Source organism: Pituophis catenifer, unplaced genomic scaffold (assembly GCF_029215685.1).
Source record: "Pituophis catenifer annectens isolate HBS135680 unplaced genomic scaffold, rPitCat1.0.hap2 SCAF_3, whole genome shotgun sequence".
Classification (NCBI taxonomy): domain Eukaryota; kingdom Metazoa; phylum Chordata; class Lepidosauria; order Squamata; family Colubridae; genus Pituophis; species Pituophis catenifer.
Genome location: NW_027256883.1, coordinates 215,916,247 through 215,940,077, shown reverse-complemented (window position 1 = coordinate 215,940,077; position 23,831 = coordinate 215,916,247). Strand labels below are relative to the sequence as shown.

The window sequence follows — 23,831 nt, the reverse complement described above, 5'->3', positions numbered from 1 at the left end:
CTTCCAAAAGACGAATCTGCTGAGGGAGGACTATTGGAAGAACCAAGGAAATAAAGGAACAGGTGTGTGTGTGTGTGCTTGCGTGCATCCACACTGCCATTATTTTCAATCTCTCCACCAACAAGTATCTCTCATTATCTCAGACTATTTGCTCTTAGAGTGGCCCTCAGCTGAGGAACAGAAGGAGAAAACCCTGTGGATCCTATTCTCCTTCTTGGCTTGGTGTCACACTCACCAGTTGTGCAAAGTGGAGCAGCCCAGACCCCTCTCTGCCCAGTCTCATACTGCATGGGGAAGGGAAGGCTAAATTGCTAGGGAAGGAACAGAGCCCACAGGGGCTCCCCAGATGTCTCTGGGAAGCCCACCATCATCCCTCCCTCTATTGTTCCCAGTAGCTGGTCATCCAAGACCAACGTGTAATTAGTAGTCTGTCTTCCCTAGTCATTAATGTAAGTCTTTCTGTTTCTTCAGTCCACAATGTCTATGGAGATTCTCCATCATCCAGGTCATGGTTGTCCCAAAAGTGCTTTTTCCAAAAGGCAAGTGGACTTCCTTTGTTTTTCCATTTCACTTCTCATCCAAGAAGCTTCCTTGCTTCTTGGATGAGAAGCAAAACATTATTCAAAGAACCAAGAAAGTTCAGTTGCCTTTTAGAAAAAGCACCATTGGCACTTCAGTCCACAAGTCAACAGAGCTGGTGGCCAGCTTCCCATTTTGTGGCCATGAATTCCACTGGTTCTTTCTGTCCCCTCCACATTTGAGAATAACGGTTGATCCCACCGGGTTCTGGAGTTAGGAGAAGAGGCGAGAAAGCCTCCCAGATATTCTAGGTCTATAAAATGAGTGAAGGAGCAGGAACCTCCCACTCCCCCCCATGTGTCTCCTCCATGATCCTGCTAGAACCCAGTGGATCAGTAGATGGGACCCACTGGTGGAGATACCTTCTGATGCTAAAGAGTTCTCTCCCAGAAGTTGTAGCGATGGCTGTCAACACTGATGTGACAAAAGGCAACTCATGGAAGGGAACGTTACACTGATGATTAGTAGCTATTGATCATGCAGGCGATCTAATGGTGGAGGAAGCAGGTTTCTTAATCCCAATCTGAGGTACCTTCAGAGGGTTCTCTGGGGCTCCAGAGCTGGACTGGATGGGCCGTTGGGCTGATCCAACAGGGACTTTTGTTCTGTTGTGCTGTCAACCATCTAAACTCTCAGTTGTCCAAGGAAACATGGTCCTATGGAAGCATCCGTCTGTAGGGTCTCCTGCTTGAGCAGGGATTTGGACTAGAAGACCTCCAAGGTCCCTTCCAACATTCTGTCTCCTGGGGGGAGGGCAGTTAATCCACAAATGTGGAGCAAGTGTTGGTCGCCTGGGCTGCTTCTGCCCAAAAGATACCTTCTGGGCTGCTCAAGGAGCTATATCTATAATAATAATTAGTTAGAATAACAGAGTTGGAAGGGACCTTCTAGTCTAACCCCCTGCTCAGGCAGGAAGCCATATACCATTTCAGACAAATGGTTGTCCAATATCTTCTTAAAAATCTCTAGTGTTGGAGCATTTATAACTTCTGGAGGTAGGTGGTCCCACTGATTAGTTGTTCTAACTGTCAGGAAACTTCTCCTTAGCTCTAAGTTGCTTCCCTCCTTGATTATGGTAGTTTCCACCCATTGCTTCTTGTCTTTCCTTCTGGTGCTTTGGAGAAGAGCTTGACTCCCTCTTGTTTGTGGCAGCCCCTGAGATATTGAAAACTGCTATCATGTCACCCCTTAATCCTTCTTTTTGTTAGACTAGACACACCTGCAACTGTTCATCGTATGTTTAAGCCTCCAGACCCCTGATCATCTTGGTTGCTCTCCTCTGCACTCTCTCCAGAGTGGATCTGTGGATTCCCAGGTTATCGCGATGGAGATTTAAGGGAATGGGGGGTGGGTGGGTGTTGCCTTGTGCCCCTCCAATGCCCCTCCACCCAGGAAGAAATGAATCTGCACTCACCACCGTCCCTTTCAGTAGCTGTAGCAAAAGTAACCGCCAGGAGCAGGAAGCAGACCAGGTGGCCCTTCATGGTTGAAGTTCTACTGGTCCAGTCTTTGTGGCGGAGCTTGCAATATATACCTCCCGGCCTTCGAGGCCAAGGCCAGACCTTCTGAGCCTGCTTTCCTCACCCTGCTGGTGCCAAATCCCAGAATTCCTGGTTGTGTCCACAGGCTTATCTTGTGTTCCCTGAAGGTTGTGGGGCATGTCAGGGTGACCCCTGGAAGAAGGCCACAGGGAGGACTCCTGCCAGGTGGATCTCCCCACTCCATCCTTGGCAGCAGGCAGCTCTGCCCACTCTGGAGAGCCAATATTTTACAAGGCCATGAACTGGGGTTGCCTTTCATGCACACTTACTGACGGGGAGATGTCCAGGTGGCTTTTAGGGAAGCAGGGAAGCCATTGACTGTCCAGAGTGCTGTGAACAGCTCCAAATCCTTGGTGGGGAGGAACCCAGGGGCCCCTCTGAGACAAGGACCACTGGGGTCCTTGTGTTCTCTCTGTGTGGCGCTTTTCTTGCAGATGTTTCATTAACAAACTAGGTAACATCATCAATGCTAGAAGTAGAGAAGAGGAGGAGGAGGAGGAGGAGGAGGAGGAGGAGGAGGAGGAGGAGGAGGAGGAGGAGGAGGAGGAGGAGGAGGAAGGGTCCTTTGTGTTCTCTGAACTTGTTGATAAAATTGGCAAAGTTCTACATATAGACAAAAAAAAACCCCAAATGCACAGGTGGTACCTGGCTTGATAGCAGTAATTGCGAGAGACATCTTGGAGTCCTGGTGAACAATCACTTAAATATGAGCCAGCCATGTACGGCAGCTGCCAAAGAAGCCAGTGCAGTCCTAGCCTGCATTAAGAGAGGGATAGAATCAAGATCACACGAATAGAGTTTTATAAGGCCTTGATAAGATCACACTTGAAATACTGCATCCAGTTTCGGTCTCCACAATAAAAGAGAGAGAGAGAGAGAGAGGGAGACTCTGGAAAGAGTGCAGAGAAGGGCAACAAAGATAATTAGGGGGCTGGAGGATAAAACATTTGAAGAACGCTTGCAGGAATTGGGTATGTGTAGTTTGATGAAAAGAAGGACTAGGGGAGACATGATAGCAGTCTTCTGATATCTCAGGGGCTGCCACAAAGAAGAGGGAGTCAAGCTATTCTCCAAAGCTCCTGAAGGCAGGACAAGAAGCAATGGGTGGAAACTAATCAAGGAGAGAAGCAACTTAGAACTCAGGAGAGATTTCCTGACAGTGAGAAGAATTAATCAGTGGAACAACTTGCCTCCAGAAGTTGTGAATGCTCCAACACTGGAGGCTTTTAAGAACAGATTGGACAACCGTTTGTCTGAAATGGTATAGGGTTTCTTGCCTAAGCAGTGGGTTGACTAGAAGACCTCCAAGGTCCCTTCCAACTCTGTTATTCCCTCTTCGGCTAAGAACTAACCTCAGATTCCTGAGCAACCTTGGACATATGTAAGAAGAGACTTCTCAGCCTCCTGGAAGCCGAGCCAACCTGCTTGGCACCCAGCCTGTGAGAAACCCCGTTGAAGGAATGGCACCTTGGCACACATTTCATGTGTAACAAACTTCTTATTCTCTAAGCAGGCTCTTAGGCGAAACAGTCACACCTTTTTCCTCCTCCAAAATAGTTGTGCTGCAGCCTAGCCAAGTGACAGAAACTGCTAGCAGCTCTTTAATCAGAGTTAATTGGAGTGCCTTACTTGGGACATCAACACTTTCCTGAAATGTGAGAGAGACACCCTCTTCTCCCTCCCTTTCAACCCCTCCCCATATATCCTCCAGCAACTGCAGAAGGTAGAAGGAAGACTTGTCTACACAACTAGCCTGCCACTCACAACTCAGCCTCTGTTTCCTTCCCTTTGTCCTCAACAGAGGCAGATTCTGGTTAGCAGAATAACAGAATAACAGAATTGGAAGGGACCTTGGAGGTCTTCTAGTCCAACCCCCTACCCAGGCAGGAAACCCTACACCACTTCAGACAAATGGCTATCCAACATCATCTTAAAAACTTCCAGTGTTGGAGCACCCACAACTTCTGAAGGCAAGTCGTTCCACTGGTTAATTGTTCTCACTGTCAGGAAGTTTCCTTAGTTCTAGGTTGCTTCTCTCCTTGATTAGTTGCCATCCGATGCTTCTTGCCCTGACATGACAGAAGTCTTCCAATATTTGAGGGGCTGTCACAAAGAACAGGGGATCAGCCTATTCTCCAAAGGACATGAAGGCATGGGGAGAAATGAATCGAGTTGAGAACCAACCTAAAACTAAGGAAAAATTTTCTGACAGTGGGAACAATTAACCAGTGGAAGAGAAGTTGCCTTCAGAAGTTGTGGGTGCTCCATCACTGGAGGCCTTCAAAAAGAGACTGGGCAGCCCCTTGTCTGAAATGGTACAGAGTCTCCTGCTTGAACAGGGATTTGGACAAGAAGACCTCCAAGGGCCCTTCCAATTCTGTCATTCTGTATTCTATATATCCTTGTTGAGTTCCTTATCACAAAGTTAAAGTCCCTCTTCTTGATTTGGGGTAAGAAAATTCAAAACACCATTTCCCTTTATTCTTTTCTTAGAGCTGAGTCTTGGAAAAAGCACTCGTGTATTTTATTTTATCTATTATGCAATTTATATACCATCCATCTCACCAAGAGGCAACTCTAGGCAGTTTAGAACAAGTAAAAGGTACAGAATAAAACATTACAATATTACAATAATATGTGACTTGGGCTGGTCAAGAGGCTTGATCCAACAGCTGGCAGCTACTTGGCACAGGGAGACATTTGGAGGAAGGAATTCCTCTGCTCGTTCAGGATCCAAGCATCCACCCATCACTCAAGCTTGCTTTGATCCCTTCCTGCCTTGGGCTCATCTGCAGACTTGATGGAGATCCTTCAGCTTCTTCATCCCAGCCATTGCAGAACATTAAAAAAAGGAAGTTAGAATATTTTGGACATGTGACCAGGAAAAATACGGCATCTTTCACTTAATCCTCCAGGGAAAGATTGAAGGCAAACGAGGTGCAGGCAGAAGAAGAACATTGTGGCTTCAGAATCTAAGGGCCTGGTTTGGACAAAACTCAGCAGCCCTTTTTTGTGAGGCTGTTGATAAAAATAGGATCACCAACACGATCGCCAACGTCCGATGACAGACACGGCACAAGAAGAAGAAGGAAGGCTGGGGGATTCTGGGAATTGAAGTCCACAAGTCTTAAAGTTGCCAGATTTGGAGACCCCCTGGTCTAGGCCGTATTTTCTCATTTTATTCAGCAGAAAAACAAAGCTCTTCTCTCGGAGGCTGTGCCAAAATCCATTGCGCACAACATTTCTCTAATCTAGTAACCCTTTCAGAGGGAGATAAAGTTCAGTCTGACATAACCTCATGTTGGCTTCTATTATTTGTTGCCTGTTTGTCCAAGCTCTGATAAGATTTTGCTGAATAATCTGTTCAAAGATTTGGACTGGTGTAGACACCAAAGTGACAGGGTTTATAGTTCCCTTGGTCCTCCTCCTTCCCCTTCTTGAAGATGAGCACTGCATTTGCTCTCCTTATTTTGGGGGGAACCTGATTGATTCCTCCAGGAGTTTTCAGAAGGTTGCCAGAAAGACTTGAGCCCAATCATGTTGCAACTAAAGTGGAATTCCAAGAATACCGAACGTCCCTGTGGATGATATCATGCAACATGCTAACCCAAATTATTAACTTGGGTTAATAATTCACAGGTCTCATGTTGAAACCATGCATCACCCAAAGATGCTTTTTCAAAAGGCAACTGGACTATGTTTTTCCTTGAAGACATTTCGCTTCTCATTTAAGAAGCTTCTTCCATTGAGTTTTTCTTGGATGAGAAGCGAAACATCTTCAAGGCAAGACATAGCCCAATTTCCATTTGAAAAAGCATCTTTGGGACAACCAAGACCTGGATGACCTAGAATCTCCACAGATATCACCCATTTTGTGGCCTAACATGTTGGATTGGCCCAATAACTGGGGCTGGCCCCAATTCACTGCCTGAGTCCTACAACACAAGGAACCACAATCTACAATCCAATACTTTAATCTAGTGTCCCAAAGATGGTTTTTCAAGAGGCAACTGGACTTCCTGCCTAAGCTGTCGGGTAGAAAATTTGCCTTTTTGTCGTTCTTTGTTCTTGTTGTGTTATGTTAGTTGTGCCTTCTTTATAAATTCTATGACCTGTTCCAATACTTCAGTTGGTAGAAGTGATTTCAGCTCTTGGAGTATGTGCTCCACCCCCTCTTTCAAAACCTCAGTTGTGAAATTGATCTGTCTTATTGTGGGTGGGCTTTCTGCAGAATGTTTTTCTGCCCTGTGTCCCTTCCCTGTTGCGCGCAGGTGCAGGCTGTTGGGGATGAGTCTGTATTTTGTCTGCATCGCAAACTGAAGTGCAAACGGTTCCTGTAGTCTGCAATTTTTCTGGAAATCTGTTCATTCTCACGCACCATTCAAAGGGTTGTCATCCCAAATTGCATAGCTAAATGTCTATGGAGATTCTCTGTCATCCAGAGGTCTGGTTATCCCAGAGGTGCTTGTTCAGGAGGCAACTGGACTTCCTTGTTTTTCTTTGAAGACGTTTTGCTTCTCATCTAAAAAGCTTCTTCAGTTCTGACTGGATGGGGGGTGGGGAGAATGGAAGGATTTATACTCCTTGCAAACAGTTGCATATAAATCCTTCCTTTCCCCACCATCCAGTCAGAGCTGAAGAAGCTTCTTGAATGAGAAGCAAAACGCCTTCAAAGAAAACCCAGAAAATCCAGTTGCCTCTTGAAAAAAAGCACCTTTGGGACAACTATGACCTGGATGACGCAGAATCTCCATAGACATTTAGCGGTATGAATTCTACAGTTGCAGCCCCTGAGTGACCAGAAGTGGCCATCCCTCTGTAGATGCCACCTGATTAGAATAGAATAGAATAGAATAGAATAGAATAGAATAGAATAGAATAGAATAGAATAGAATAGAATAGAATAGAGAATGGAATGGAATGGAATGGAATGGAATGGAATGGAATAGAATAGAATAGAATAGAATAGAATAGAATAGAATAGAATAGAATAGAATAGAATAGAATAGAACAGAAATTAGAATAGAATAGAATTCTTTATTGGACAAGTGTGATTGGACACACAAAGAATTTGTCTTGGTGCATACGCTCTCAGTGTACATAAAATGAAAAGATACATTCATCAAGAATCATAAGGTACAACACTTAATGATAGTCATAGGGAACAAATCAAATCATATTAGGAAACAGTCAATATAAATCGTAAGGATACAAGGAACGAAATTACAGTCATGCAGTCATAAGTGGGAGGAGATGGGTGATAGGAACATGACAAGATTAATAGTAGTGCAGACTTAGTAAATAGTTTGATAGTGTTGAGGGAATTATTTGTTTAGCAGAGTGATGGTGTTTGGGGAAAAACTACTTTTGTCTAGTTTTTCTGGTGTGCAGTGCCCTATAGCGTTGTTTTGAGGGTAGGAGTTGAAAGAGTTTGTGTCCAGGACGCGAGGGGTCTGTAAATATTTTGACAGCCCTCTTTTTGACTTGTGCAGTATACAGGTCCTCCATGGAAGGCAGGTTGGTAGCCATTGTTTTTTCTACAGTTCTAATTATCCTCTGAAGTCTCATCTGTCTTGTTGGGTTGCAGAACCAAACCAGACAGTTATAGAGGTGCACATGACAGACTCAATAGTTCCTCTGTAGAGCTGTATCAGCAGCTCCTTGGGCAGTTTGAGCTTTCTGAGTTGGTGCAGAAAGAACATTCTTTGTTGTGCTTTTTTGATGATGTTTTTGATGTTAGGTGTCCATTTTAGGTCTTGCGATATGGTAGAACCTAGAAATTTGAAGGTCTCTACTGTTGATACCGTGTTGTCTAGTATTGTAAGAGGTGGTAGTATGGGAGGGTTTCTCCTAAAGTCCACCACCATTTCTATGGTTTTGAGTGTGTTCAGTTCCAGATTGTTCCAGGTGCATCATGAGGCTAGTTGTTCAACCTCCCCCCTATACGCGGATTCATCATTGTCTCGAATGAGATGGATTACTGTTGTGTCGTCTGCGAACCTCAGTAGTTTAACAGATGGATCGTTTGAGATGCAGTCATTGGTATAGAGAGTGAAGAGAAGTGGGGAGAGCACACAGCCTTGTGGGGGCCCCTGTGCTAATTGTACAGGTATCTGATGTGATTCTGCTTAGCTTCACCTGCTGCTTCCTGTCTGTTAGGAAGCTTATGATCCACTTACAAGTGTGTTCAGGTACCGCTAGCTGGTTTAGCTTAGTTAGAAGAGTGTCTGGAATGATGGTGTTGAATGCTGAACTAAAGTCTACAAAGAGGACCCTTGTGTAGGTCTTTGGAGATTCAAGATGTTGTAGGATGTAGTGCACAGTTGTAGGATGTAGTTCAACTGATAGGTTGAACTCCACAAGGAGAATGGAGGTCAGCAATTCCTTTGAGGGCCCTGAATGGAAAGCTGGATTTTTTTGAATCAAGTTTTATTGAATTTTTCCCTCCACATTCACCTACATCTTTTTTTGAACAGAGTATTGGCCATATCTTGTCTTATGCAATTTTTCAAGTTCAAATACATTTTACTCAATTACAATTTTGCCAAAATCTTCCCTTTTTCCCCTATTTTTTCTTTAATTCATATCTCAATATTTCTATGCTTATTTGTATAAACAACATCTTCATTCACTCTCAAATTCTCATTTTCCTACTTGTTCACATTTATTCTCTTTTATTTATTAACAATTCCTTCTTTATCTTAATATTTATATGTGTGTTCGGGGTTGCCTTTCTTCCATTTCCTCTTTTTTGTTATACAGCAATCTTTCTTCTCAGTCTCTTCCCTCTCCCTCTCTTCCTTCCTTCCTTCTTACTTTCTTTTCTCCTGCTCCTGCTCCTTACTACTTCCCCCTCCTTTCTCCTTCTCCTCCTTTCTTCCTCCCTGACTAACCCTTAGTTTCATTAGTCCCCCCCATCTCTAGTTTCCATCCCTATTCTAACTTTTAATTATGCCACTATTATATTAAAAAACATTCCCTTTCTATCCATCGTCTCTTGCCCACTTTAAAGCTTTAATTTTTCGTTTCTTAGCTTGCCTGCCATATTCCTCTCTTGGATCTTTATCTCTATCTGCTTCCACATCTTGACCAATCATTTTAAACATTTCTCCCTTCTCTGCCCTTTTCCATTGTCTTATTTTCAAAATATCACCTCTTGCCCCCATCTCTCTCCCAAAAAAGTCTAACCCTAACCCTAACCCTGCAACTCCAGTTCCTTTTTAAAATTCCTTTAAAATACTCTCCCCTCGGCTTGTTTCATCAGTCATTATTATTTTTGTTGTTATCTCCTTCTTGTCATCTTGTTTTATTTGTTGGTTTATCAGTTTTGTTTTTTCATCTACTCTTTCAATTGGCTCCTCCTCTCCCTTGGTCTTGGTCTCTCCTTGTCTTTTGTATCATGTTTTCCAGCTCTCCATCTATGCTCTGCATTTTATTCATAATCTCCTTGTAGCTTCTTGTCAAAGTATCCTTAATACTTTCTTCCAAAATTCCACTCATTTCTTGCTGGTTGAGCATCTCATTTAGTTATATTTTGTCCCTCTTTTGACCAATAATCCAAAAACCACCTATTCAAACCTAAAGTCACATCTCAAAAAATTCAATATTTGTGAATCTTTATATCCCAAAGCTAATTGACCGATATAGTCAGTTGACGCCATCGCTGACTATTGGGGGCGAATCGCTGGCCCCCACAGAAAGGGCTCACAACTTGGGTGTCCTCCTGGATTCACGGCTGTCTTTAAAAGAACACTTGACGGCCGTGACCTGGAGGATTTTTCGTCAGGTTTGCCTGATCCGCCAGTTGCGTCCCTTTCTGGATCGGGACTCCCTACACACAGTCACTCATGCCCTCGTCACCTCCCGCCTGGACTATTGTAACGCTCTCTACATGGGGCTCCCCTTGAGGAGCACCTGGAGGCTCCAACTGGCGCAGAGTGCGGCCGCACGGGTGGTTATGGGAGCAGCATGGCGCTCCCGTGTAACACCTCTCCTGAGCGAGCTGCACTGGCTTCCAGTGGTCTTCCGGGTGCGCTTCAAGGTTTTGGTAACCACCTTTAGAGCGCTCCATGGCTTAGGACCTGGTTATTTACGGGACCGCCTACTACCACAAACAGCCTCCCACCGGCCGGTACGCTCTCATAGAGAGGGGCTCCTCCGGGTGCCGTCAGCCAAACAGTGTCAACTGGCGGCCCCCAGGGAGAGAGCCTTCTCTGTGGGGGCACCCGCTATCTGGAACGAGCTCCCCCCCGGAGATACGGAGAATCCCGGATCTGCGCACTTTCTGCCGTGCTCTTAAGACCCTCCTATTCCAGCAAGCTGGCCTGGCCTAATTTTCTCCCCTTTCTTTTAAATTTTTAAACTGAAATTTTAATTTGTTTTAAATTATTGGGATTTTTAATTGTCTTGGGCTAAACTATTTAATTCGGTTTTAAATTGTTTCTAACTTTTGTATTTATGTATTTTATTCTGTGCCTGTTCACGGCCCAGAGTCCTTCGGGAGTAGGGCGGTATACAAATTTAATAAAACATAAACATAAAACATAAACAATTGACCTGTTCCTCTGAATGGTCGCAAATTTTTTCCCAGAACCTGAAGTCTGAATTTATAGAGGGACTTATGAAGGTTCCTGTCTCTCCATTCTGATAGGTTGGGTAAATGTAACTGCTATGACATTGTTACAAAAAACCCATTGAAAATTACTAATCTAAAACTTTTCTTTGAGAAAACAGAAGAGACGGAAACAGACAATGGATGGGCAGAAGAGGAGGAAGGCATAAAAATCACAAGCATTCCAAAGACCAATGAGAAGAGAGGGGAGAAGGTGCTGGCTCTTTTCTTCAGGAGAAGACCCTGAGGAAGGAACCCTTGCTTGACCCCTTCAGAACATCCCCTTTCTTTGGGGAACCGATGGTGGTGGCCCCAAGCCCCGGGCTTCCCAGGGCTTTGGGGAGATGCCAGAACCGAGTGGGGAATGGAGGAGGAGGAGGAGGAAGGCTTCAGGGTCTCTCTACCCCCAGTTGACCAGCTGACCTTCCCCTGGCTCCTTGCAGACCATCCTGCAGCCGTTTGAACAGCACTTCTTGGCTTCCTCGCAGTCAAAGTCATGAGTGCAGTTTCTCAGCGTCTTTCCCACGCATGGTCCCAGAGACCCCCGCAACAGCAAGGGACACACTCCAGGCTTTCCTGCAATCAGAGAGTAGGCTGAAGCCCCTGCCTCTCCCCCACCCCCTATTAAGCACCTGGGCTCCCCTTCTGCCTCGGATCCCTGCCCAGCCCCTCCTTCCCTCCCTCCCTCCCCTCCCCTCCCACTTGCTTCATTATGTTCTTCTGAACGTCCTTCGAGAACGTTATGTTCATCCTTCAAGAACATTATGTTCTTTTGAATGTCCTTCGAGAAAACAAGAACTGCACTGGCCACTAGAGGTCTTCCCCTCCACTTCCTTAGGCTTGGAGTGAGGTCCCTGGGAGGACTGTGCAAAGCCAGGACGTACCTGGAGGAGGCCCTTGGCACTGGAAGCCACAAGCTGTGGGGCGGCACTTCTCCTCCTTTGCACAATCGGAGTCGTCTCTACAGCGATCTTGGCATTTTGCTGTTGGCGGGTCTGTGCAAACCCCAGGATCTTCTGGGGGGAAAAAAGAGAGATACTTCCAGGACATCATTCAGGACACCAAATGGCGAAGCCTAAGGACGACTGATCTAGACTGAAGTCGTGGAGGAGTTCAATGCGGATCTGGTGCTTCTAGGAAAAAAACCTGAGGGGATGTGGGGCAGGGTGGGTGGGTGGGCAAGGGGAGGGCTTCCAAAGACAAATGACAGTCTTCTTGTTATTTCTTCTAAAGCAGGGGTCTCCAACCTTGGACATCTTAAGCCTAGAGGGCTTCAACTCCCAGAATCCGCCAGGCTTAAAGTTTTGCTGGCTGGGGAATTCTGGGAGTTGAAGTCCACCAAGGTTAGAGACCCCTGCTCTAAAGTGAAGGATTAAAAAAACAGAATCAATCTACCAGGCTCCTGCCCTGAGATCTAGCACGTTACAATGTTGATGCAAAAATCTGGGGGGTGGGATTCTTTATGTGGGCAGGTTGTCTCCTCACCCATCTGACCTCCTTTGGGTGCCCACCTGGCAGGGCTGGGGAAGGGGCCGGGCGAGGTCCCCTCCATTTCCTTGCCCTGCAGTGGGGTGGGTGCAGTGGGGATGGGGAGGGGCTTGGAGTGCAGCGATCCCCCCCAATGCATCTAGTCCTTGACTTACAACCTTTTGTTTAGTGACCGTTCGAAGTTACAATGGCACTGAAAAAGTGACTTAGGATCGATTTTCACACTTACCACTGCTGTGGCATCCCTGCGGTCATGTGATCAAAATTTGGATTCTTGGCAACTGACTCATATTTATGACGGTCGCTGTGTCCTGAGGTCATGTGATCTCCTTTGGTGACCAAAGTCAACGGGGGAGCCAGATTCACTTAACAACTGTGGCAAGGAAGGTCGTAAAATGGAGAAAAACTCAACAATGGTCTCACTTAGCAACAAAATGTTGGGCTAAAATTGTGGTCGTAAGTCGAGGACTACTGTACATCCCCTCGGGGCCCTCAATGGGCAGTCAGGCTCCCCTGCAGCCAAGGAGGGCCCCTCTTCGGCCTGGCAGACCCATTTCTGGCTGTGAGACCCCCAAACAGCCGCTACGGAGCAGGCCCCTCTGGTGGGTGCGGTCCCTCAGAAACCCCCCCTTGACTTTGGGCTTTACAGAGTAGATGGATAGATCTGTATAGAAATGACTTGTTCATATTATTATGGGAAAACAAAAAGCTGTGATTTGATGCCAATGCCTTATTTTACTGCAGCAGAGACGGTCAGAAGTCAATCTTTCTTTTTCTTTTTCTTTCCTCACTTCTCTTCCCCTCTTTCCTTCCCTCCTCATTGTTCTTTTATTTACCTTCATATTTTGTATTTTATAATACTTAATCACCTAATGAAAATGTCTGGAAAGAAAAAAGAAAAAAAATAAAGAAACACCACCACTTGCTCGAAATCTCCCCCCTCCCAGGATGCCGTCCAGAGGCCAAAGCACCTGCTTTTGTGTTCTGGGCAGGGGGCAGAGGCCCAAGTGGACCCCTTCCCCTGCTTTCCACCTGCAAAGAATGCCCCTGGGGCAGGGAGCCTTCCTTGCCAAGGACAGCTTGGCTTGCCAAGGAGCGTTTCTTTGCAAAAAGCTGGCAGTCTCTCCTTTTTTGTTTTGTTCTTCCTAAAAGCCAGCTGAGTCCATTGTCTCGGGTGCCAAGGTCAGGAAGGCGGGGCAGGGTGGGGGGAGTTCAAGCTCAGTGAGGTGCTACCTGCTCTGGGTCGCAGGCACTCCAAGCCGCAGCCGGTGAAGCAGCATTTCTGGCCCGGGGGGCAGCCTCTGTCATCCTCACATCGGTTTGGGCAGGGGGTCCCGGTGGGCAGCACCCTCCTCCTCGGGCAGAGGCCCGGTCGGACTGCGGCAAAGATGGGAAGATGCCAGGGATGAGCAGAGCCTGCCCAGGGTAGGTGCCTGCCCTGTGGTGCTTGACCCCGAGCCTGGCTGGACAGCAGCTGCCGGAGTGGCCCCTCTCCCCCGTTCCTCACCCCCACAGGAGACCCTCCCTCTGCCCAGCCACGTTAGGCCCCCTCACCTCGCTCTGCCACCACGCACCGCAGCTGGCAGTCCTGGAGGCAGCATTTCTCCCCGGGACCACAGGCGACATCATCCAGGCAGGACACCCGGCAGGGCTCCAGGGCCGTGGGGCAGTCAGTGGGGCAGTAGCCGGGGTTTACTGTAAAAGAAGGGGCAGAAGAGAAGGCCCCCTTGCCCATCCCAGACTGGCAGGCAGGCTGCATCCCAGCATCCTGGTCTCCATTCGGTCCTGCCCCCAGCCCCGGGAAAGGCTGGCCGGGCTTGGCAGCTGGCCGAGAGACTGAGCCGTTTTTGCCAATGGGGGCAGAAGCCCACCCCGCTCTTCAAAAGGCCCAGAGCAGTGCAGGAAGCCTCGACTTACAACCATTCATTTAGTAGCTATTCAAAGTTAGAATGACACTGAAAAAAGTAACTGATGACTGAGGGGCCCTTGGAGCTCTCTGAGCCTGGCTGTTTTCTTACAGACGTTTTATGACCCAACTAGGTAACATCATCAATGCTAGAAGGATTATGGAGAGGAGGAGGAGGACTGTGGGGTCCCTGGTGCTCTCTGAGCTTGGTGGCTTTTTGCAAGATGTTTCATTAGCCAAACTAGGTAACATCAGCAGTTAACCCACCTGCCTTCTAGCCCTGATGATGTACCCTACTTGGTTAATGAAATGTCTCCAAGAAAACCATACAGTCGTGGCCAAAATTCTGGAAACCTTTTGGGAAAAGCGTATTTTTGAGGTCAGAAGCGACCCAGCAATAAAACCCAGTTAATAGAAGCCATCATTCAATCTTGGTTTCACATTAGAACAGCTGCGGAACTCAAAGACTGGGTCCCCTCCATGGGAAGACGTTGTAAGGCCGTCATTCATGCTGAAGGTTACCCAACGAAGGATTAACTGACACGGTGATAATACACTTTTCCCAAAAGGTTTCCACAATTTTGGCCATTACTGTAAAGCTCAGAGAGCACCAAGGACCCCAGAGTCCTCCTCCTCCTCCTCCTCTCTGTATCCCCCGCTCCCTTCTAGCACTGAGGATGTTCCCTAGTTGGGTCATGAAACGTTTGCAAGAAATCAAGCGAGCTCAGAGAGCGGCAGAGTTCCCTTATTTTAACCTTGAGCTACAAATATCCTCCTTTATTGACTTATGACCTTTTTTCACACTTATGACCGCTGCAGCATCCCCATGGTCACGTGATCAAAATTCAGACCTTGGCAACCGAGTCATAATTATGACGGTTGCCATGTCTCGGGGTCACGTGATCCCATTTTGTGACCTTCTGAGAAGCAAAGTCAACGGGGAAGCCAGATTCACTTAACAGATGTGTGACTCACTTAACAACAGCAGCCATTCACTTAACAACAGTGGCAAGAAAAGACATGAAATGAGGCAAAACTCACTTAACAACTGTCTCGCTTAGCAACAGAAATTTTGGGCTCAATTGCGGTCGTAGGTCGAGGACTACCTGTAGCTGGTCCCTGTTGGTGGCATCACCTCCACAGTGTGACTGTGGGCCCCTTCCAGCTGGGTTCTTAGGTACGGCCAAAGCAGGCAGGATGGCAGCCACCAAGGTGAGACGAAGTAAGAAAGAGGCAGGACTTTGCATGGCCTGCTGATGCCCAGCCCCTCTCACCAGGGGAGCTCAACTGTGGGTGCACTGCCCTCTGCCCACCAAACCATTTCTACTCAGCCTTGAGAACCAGGCTGGCAAGGGGCCCTGTGGGGCGAGTCACAGGGCAGCCCCCTCCTTTGCAGCCCCCCTACCCAGCGCAGGCTGTGTGCAGATCCTCATTCGGCCCAGGCTGCAGCACTTCTCGCCCGCCGGACACGAAGAGTCTGAGAGGCAGTAGAGCCTGGAGGGCAGGGGCTCCTGGGCGCTTCCCGCTGGGCACCGGCCAGCTTTCCCTGGGACCGGCTCCTGAGACTGGAAGGGGTCTGGGCTTGCTCCCTTGGCAGCTGTGAAGAGGAAGCAGAGAGGTGTCAGGTCTGATAGGACGGGGGTGCCAAGGCTGGGAAGGCTTCTTGCGGTCCAAGTTGGAGACCCGGACCCCTCCTTTCCTCTCCCCCAACCCAGGAAGCCTAGTAGTTCCCCAAAGGACCTACCGATGCCAAAGACTTGGAGTCTCGCTTTGAGGTAGGGATCCCTGTAAATTCTTCGCCAGGGACCCCACCCCCTCCGTCTGCCCTGTGCCATCTTTTCCCTGGGGTCCCTCCTGCAGCTACCAACTCCAGGGAGGGGCCACACCCGGGAACTCCTTCCGTGGGAACTTCTGGTTTCTGGGCTCAGAACCCCATTAGGTGCTGTGCCCCTGGGGAGGGCATTCAGGGCCTGGAGCAAGAACACACACCCCAGGCTGGGCCTCACCTCCGGCTGGAGAGCTGCAAAGGTACCCACTCACCTCCCCTCCCTCGCTCAGCCATGGATGTGACCATCCCCACAAGGAGCCAGAAGGCCTGAGACTTCATGCTGCTGCTCTAAAGAGGCTCGGAGGAGGCCAAGCCAGCCCCCCATGCCCTATATACCTGGCCAGACAATGGGGGTGGGAGTGGGTCCGTCCCCCCCAGTTCTCTCCATCAACCAGGCACCCAGAGTTTCCCACCAAGGCGAGCGGTGCCAGCATTGACACGTTGCCCTCCTGCAGGGCTTGGTTGGCATCTCCCAGGGCAGAAGTGATGGATGGCGCTTTCATCCGGATGGGAGTGGAGCCACCAGGTCCTGGTGCTGGAGGCCAAGGTGTCCCTGCTGCTCTCCTGGATGTCAGGCCTCTGACCTGCCTCCAATGGGCAGGGCTGCCCCTTTCTGCAGGGAGAACTGACACCCGGGCAAGGGCTCACCCAGGGGCTCCATGCAGCCCCCACAGCAGCCTTCTGGAACTCCACTGGTTGGGTGCAACAAGACATTCAGAGGGCAGACTCAGCTCCTGCTGTGAGGAGCTGTGGTTTGTGCCAGACTGCCATTCCCCAGCTGCTTGGCATCACTTCAGGCAGAAGGCCCAGAGTAGAGAAACAAAGATAGGGACTGGAGGCTAAAACATAGGATGAACGGTTGCAGGAACTGGGCCTGGCTAGTCCAGTGAAGAGAAGGACCAGGGGAGACAGGAGAGCATCTTCCAATATTTGAGGGGCTGCCCCAGAGAGGAGGAAGGGGGTCAAGCTGTTTTCCAAAGCACCAGATAAGGCCAGAGAAGGAACAATGGATGGAAACTGATCAAGGAGAGATTCAACCTGGAAATAAGGAGGAATTTTTTTGACAGTGAGAACAATCAATCAATGGAACAGAAGTTGCCTTCAGAAGTTGTGGGAGCTTCATCACTGGAAGCTTTCAAGAAGAGACCGGATTGCCATTTGTCAGAAATGGTGTGGGGGTCTCCTGTTTGGGCAGGGGGTTAGACTAGATGACCTACAAGGTCCCTTTCAATATTCAGTTGAACCCAAACGCATAAAATGTTCAACGCGGCCATCATTGCCAAAATCGTATTCCCCCACCTCCCCAGTTTGAAAGAGGAATCTACACATTGCAACTACCAGTTGAAGAAGGGGAGTTAGAATATTTGCAGGAGCAAAGAAGTTGAGGATTTAAAAGAATAACAGAGTTGGAAGGGACCTTGAAGGTCTTCTAGTCCAACCTCTTGCTCAAGCAGGAGACCCTACATCATTCTGGACAAATGGCTGTCTAGTCTCTTCCGGAAAACTTCCATTTTTTGGAGCAACCACAGCTTCTGCTGGCAAGCAGTTCCACTGGTTAATTCTTCTCACTGTCAGGAAATGAGGAGGGGGTCGACTTATTTTCCAAAGCTTCAGAAGGCAGGACAAGAAAAAAGAGTCTCAGAATTAATAGAATAACAGGGTTGGAAGGGACCTTGGAGGTCTGCTAGTCCAGCCCCTTCTGGAGCAGGAGACCCCTTACCATTACAGGACTGTCCAGTCTCTTAAAAACCTCTGGAGGCCAGCTGTTCCACTGGTTAATTGTCCTCACTGTTAGGAACAGTTTCTCCTTAATCCCAGGTTGCTTCTCTCCTTGATTGGTTTCCATCCTTTGATTCTTGCCTTGGTGCTTTGGAGAATAGCTTGACCCCCCTCCTTTTTTGGGGCAGCCCCCCAAATATTGGAACACTTTGGGGTCAGGTTGAGAGCTCTGATTTGTCCCCCCACCCCTGAAATGGGTCACTGTTTGTGTGGGGATCCCTACCCAACTCCGTCCTTAACATTGCAAGACTTTTGTTTAATAAATACCGTAAAGAAATAAACGGAACCTCCGGAGTCCCAGCTGTGGCTTTGACAGGGCAGCTTCTCAGGTAATCCCCGCGTGCAAACATAGATTGTAACTCAGGATCCAGGAAGGAGCAACAGAACAGCCCCGGGGCTCCCCATCTCTGCCCACACAAAGCCTTATTGTAAGCACAAGGGACCTTTCATTGATAAAGACGTAGGTTTGTCTTCCTCACCTGCCTGGCTCACCTGACAAAGGAAAGGCCACCTGTCTGTTTTGTTGAGAAAGTGATTGTGACACCTTGTTCCCATAAGGACCCTTTTCACTTCTCACTTCCTCAAAGCAGGACTTAAAGGTCCATCTGCCCAGCCCAACCTGGCATTCTGGGCACCATGAAAGCTACGCACGTTCTCCTCCTTCTGGGTCTCCTCCTCCTCCTGGCTGAGACACCCCCTTCAACGGGACAAAAGGGTAAGGTGGGGGGGGGTCTCCAAATTCTTGCATCTCTGAATATTTGTGTGCTCTTCATATCCACATGGTCCATCTCCCCTCTTCCCTTGGAATACGTCAGAGACTGATGAAGATGGAAGGGACCACAACGGACATCACGTCTGGCCATCTGGGAAGCCAATGAAAGTATCTTCTAATAAAGGAGAATATTTGTAGCTCAGGGTTGAAATGAGGGTGCTCTCTGAACTCGCTTGTTTTCTTCCAGTTGTTTCATGACCCAACTAGGTAATATCATCAGTGCTGGAAAGGGAGGGGGGTTTATGGAGAGGAGGAGGGGAAGGAGGAGGAGGAGGAGGGAGAGTGAAGAGACCCTGATTCTCTCTGAGTTTGGTAGTTTTCTTGCAGACGTTTCATGACCCAACTAGGGAACATCATCAATGCTAGAAAGAAGTGGGGTTTATGGAGAGGAGGAGGAGGAGGAGGAGGAGGAGGAGGAGGAGGAGGAGGAGGAGGAGGAGGAGGAGGAGGAGGAGGAGGAGGAGGAGGAGGAGGAGGAGGACTGTGGGTTCCCTGGTACTCTCTGTAGTGGTAGTTTTCTTGCAGACATTTCATTACCCAACTAGGGAACATCATCAATGCTAGAAGGAAGTGGAGGAGGACTGTGGAGTCCCTGGCACTCTCTGAGGTTGATGGTTTTCTTGCAGACGTTTCATTACCCAAACTAGGTAATATCATCAGTGCTAGAACGTCACAAGTGTCAGATATTGCCTGCATATGATGCACCAGAGACTAGAAGGGGTTAAGTCTTTACAGACATCACATGTGACTATATCAGCCAATGAACTCTCTTATTGGACTCTTACCTAGAAACCACTTGGATATCTTCCCCTTTTTTCTCTCTCTCTCTCATCTATCTCTCAGCAAGACAACACGTGAACTTCTCTCTCCTCTCAACATCTGAGTCATACAGTTAGGGTAAAAATGCAACAGGACACCCTGTCCATTATTGTATGCATGTATAAATTTGTAAATAATAAAACAACCTTTTGAACCTGAAGCTGTATTGACCAAATAACTTCCTCATAGAACCAAATGAGCACGACCATCAATATATATCTGATAACAAGCACTATTGATATTACCTAGTTTGGGTAATAAAAGCACCAAGCTCAGAGACCACCAAGGAGCCCTCAATGTATCTTATCTTCGTTTGCTAAAATTATCCTTTGAACCTTTTGAATACGACTGGTATTTACCAAGCAAGGCTATTTGCCCTCAGGTTCTCCCCTTCCGCCAATTCCTCCCTATTAGATGGTGCTCATTATTGGGGTTCCCACCTGGGCCAAGGCCCACCTACTTCTGCTCCCAATACTGGGCAGTTCCTTTCAAGGGCTCTGGCCCCACTTTTTCCAGTTCTTGGGAAGTACAGCCCAGCTGTTCCCAGGAGAACAGCTCCTCCCCGCAGGTACCATTTGTGCAGGCCATTGTTCACTTTTTTTTTTTAATTTGATTTATATGCCGCCCTTCTCTGGAGATTCAGGGCGGCTTACAAGGCGTTAAGCAATAGCCTTCATCCTTTTGTATATTTATACAAAGTCAGCTTATTGCCCCCACAAACTGGGTCCTCATTTCACCTACCTTAGAAAGGATGGAAGGCTGAGTCAACCTTGAGCCTTGAAGAGATTCGACCCAGCAGTAAATTGCAGGCAGCTGTGTTAATAACAGGGTGCGTAGACCACTGTACTATCAAGGCTCTTTTGTCGTTCTCTCTCTCCTCTTGAGCCTCATCCTTCTATAGAACAGTGTTTCTCAACCTTGGTAGCTTGAAGATGGGTGCACTTTAACTCCCAGAATCCCCCAGCCAGCAGTGCCAGTGGTGTCCCCAATTTCTCCCTCCCCCTTCCTAAATCGTGGTGTTTCTGCCCAGATACCTTGTGATAGAGTTGAGCTTTTTCCTCTTAGGGAGGAATGGTAGCTGCAGGAGGAAGTCCAGCCTCCAGTGGGTCTCTGGTCATCTAGACTTTATGGGTCAAGCATCACAAAACACCCATGCTCATCCTCACTTGCACCACTGACCAACTGGCCAGGAGATGCACAGAAGTGCCCAATAAATGATAGGCCTATGAATGAAGTGGGGGTCTCCCAACCAGCCTCAGGGTCAGCTCCCTTTCTAGCTTCTACAAGTTGCTTTCCACCACAATCGCTTGCACATCAGCCCAACTTGTCCTTTGCTGCATCAAAAGTGACCTGCTGCACTGACACCCCCCTTTCCTCTTGTCCTTCTTTGACCTCAGAATGGACTTCCTTCTCTGACCTTCTTTAGGATCAAAATTTTGCCATTGCCATCCACTTCTCCCCACACCCAGTCTTGTAACAGGATTCATAAAAGTATGTCTAGGAAGGTTCTCCATCGTCCGGGTCATGATTGTCCCAAAGGTGCTTTATCAAAAGCACTGAAGTTCCGAACCGAAGAAGCTTCTTGGATGAGAAGCAGAACATCTTCAAGGAAAAATAAAGCCCAGCTGCCTCTTGAAAAAGCACATTTGGGGCAAGATTCATAGAAATTATCCATGGCCATAATCTTAATCTCCCATGATGTTAAATTGAGATTAATATATTTAATTTAATTTATTTTTACATACACTGGAACCTCAAAAAATGTTCAGTAAGGACTGGTTAGAGTCCCCATTCTTTTTGGAGAGAGGAGCAGCCATTGATTGGTTAGTTTGCTCTTTTATTTATTTATACAATAATTCCTACAACTGTTACATTGGGAGCCAACTTGAAGGGGATGGTTGAGATGCCTCTGGATCAGTCCCTGCTTGTCCAAGAGCTTCCCTGCTCTTCTTGGCTCTACTTTGGCTCTAATTCTTGGAATTTACCAAGAATTTAAGGATTGTGGATTATTCAGCCTGGCTAAAAGAATCATTATGCAACACTAAAAGAGAAACATTTATGTACTGATGCTTGAATATTTGTTTGTTTGATTTGTTCAGCATAATAACCCAGCATAAAACAAAAGAAACTACTAATTACTGGGCTGTTCTATTTAGTTCTATCTGGGAAGCGTGGCACATGTCCCCGAGCACCTGAAGGCCTGTTCTCTACTTGTGACGTGAAGTGTAAAAGTGACTGGGAATGTGATGGCAATCAGAAGTGTTGCAATTATGCTTGTAGCGTTCGGTGCATGAATCCTGTCTAAGGTAAGAGCATTGAGTTATATAGCACTCGGCAGAGCTTTGTAGATCCCGGAATGGACTGGATCCAAGTGGATCTCTCTGGAATCTCTCTGGAAGCTTCTGTCCTTGAGTCTGTCCTTGGATGAGCCAAGACCCAAGTACAATGGTGAGGAAAGGAGACCATCCAGGACTTCTCCAGCCATGAGAGACCAGCCAGAGAAGGCCAGTCCCACCTCAGAAGGATGGACAGAGAGGGTGGGGGGGAGGGGGAAGTTCTCTCTTAGCTGAGCCTCAAGAGGGGATCCGATTCTGGCTTAGGAAGATTGGGGGCCAGATAGGTAGATAGATAGATACAGTAGACAGACAGACAGACAGACAGACAGATATAGATGGATGGATAGATAGATAGATAGATAGATAGATAGATAGATAGATATGGATGGATAGATAGATACAGTAGATAGATGATAGATAGGTAGATAGATATAGTAGATAGATAGATAGATAGATAGATAGATAGATAGATAGATAGATAGATGATAGATACAGTAGATAGATGATAGATAGGTAGATAGATGATAGATAGATGATAGATGGTAGATAGATGATAGCTAGATGATAGATAGATAGATAGATAGATAGATAGATAGATAGATAGATAGGTGATAGATACAGTAGATAGATGATAGATAGGTAGATAGATGATAGATAGATGATAGATAGATAGATAGATAGATAGATAGATAGATAGATAGAGTAGTTGATAGACAGGCAGACAGGCAGAGATGCCAGAAGAACTTGGTGCCACCATCCCACTTCTCTGATGTCACCCCCACATTCTCTCTGAGCCCCCCCCATGCTTTGGGGAAGAGTGAGATGTTAAGGGCTCTTAACACCCGGAATGTTAAAAACTGTGTGTGTGTGGAGGGGGGGCGGCTGTTGGATCTCGTGGGGGTGGGGGTGGGAGTGTGCTCCATAGAGTAGGGTCTGCAACGGAAAAGGCATGCTTCTGAGGACCTGCAAAGTGGCAACCTTTAAAGGAAGGGGCCCGGAGCGTGCCCTGGTGGGATCATGGGCAGATACTGTCAGGGGGAGGGAGCCCTGCAGATATGGAAACCCAGGGTTGATTAGTTGAGCCAGCCTGAGACTCTAATTTCTGAGTCCCAGGGAGGGTCTCTATCCCAATTAGTGATGGTCCTCATTGGATTATTGCACCATTGCATGTGCTCCAAGGAGCCACCTTTGGAAATCTCCCTTGTTGAGAGAGAAGGTCCAGGGCTGGTCTAGAGGTCCAATCAGTCCTTGGGCCGTGCAGAAGACAGTCGTGGACTAAAACCACACGCCTGGCTCTCTTTCTTTTCACAGGACCCTCCGAGTGGAGACTGGGCTTCTCGGCATTGGAGCTTCACTTTTCCGAATTGTGCCCAGTACACCAAGTTGACCCCAAGACCCTTCTTCTGTCCTGGACCACCTGGAGACCCTCCCCCAATCCCACCCTGGGCTCATTCCTTCTCTTCTGCAATAAAGCATTGGCTCTAGCTGCCCTCTTGGTCTCAGGTCTCTCCTTCTGCCTCTTTGGGGGTTTCCCCTCCCCACGTTGATCTGTGTCCCCCCCACCCATGACAGAGGAAGAGGGGCTGAGGGGCAGCACATCCTTCCCCAATGTGGCTTTCCAGAAAGAGCGTGTCAAGGGGAGCAGAAATCCCTGAAACTCAGTCCCCACAAAGGGTTTACTCCAGAGTAAGTCTGGGATAGAAATGGAGACTCTGCTGTCTTGCCATGGCTCCCCAAGGATGGTCTGGCTGGAGACAATGAGGGCCAACTCAGAGAAAGTTTTCTGCCTTTGTTTAATGAACAAGAAAAGAGAGAAGCAGCAGGAAAAAAATCAGGAAAAGAAATCAGAATGGCAGGAAAAATATTAGGTGTATGAGGGCTTCTTATGCATGTAGATATTTGTCCAGTTTAAACATATGTTGTTATAGCTGTCCATGCAAAATCTTTGCAGGCTCCTGTTCATAAGTCACCAATAATTTCATTACCTCAACACGGAGTGATGAATCTCTCAGCCAAGAGAAAAGCATCCACTTCCTCTCTCCATTCATCAGTTTCCACTTAGAAGTGCAGGGACTAAAAGAACTCAGTCACTGGGGAACCTTCAACCCTTTCCCAGAGTCCAACTAACAGCTGCAGCGCCCCCTCCTGGAATAGAGCAGCAGAGGGACTCTG

General features: G+C 47.6%; 1 protein-coding gene across 1 annotated transcript; it reads right to left on the bottom strand.

Moving 5' to 3' along the window:
- Positions 1–11,131: 11,131 nt before the first annotated feature.
- LOC139313922 (keratin-associated protein 10-1-like) lies at positions 11,132–19,911 on the bottom strand. The gene is made up of 8 exons (XM_070939409.1): positions 19,784–19,911; positions 18,310–18,429; positions 16,542–16,645; positions 15,531–15,722; positions 13,774–13,914; positions 13,453–13,596; positions 11,616–11,747; positions 11,132–11,307 (listed from the first exon to the last, which is right to left on the bottom strand). Exons 1-8 carry the CDS (start codon positions 19,909–19,911, stop codon positions 11,132–11,134), a joined length of 1,137 nt encoding a protein of 378 aa, XP_070795510.1.
- Positions 19,912–23,831: the final 3,920 nt, after the last annotated feature.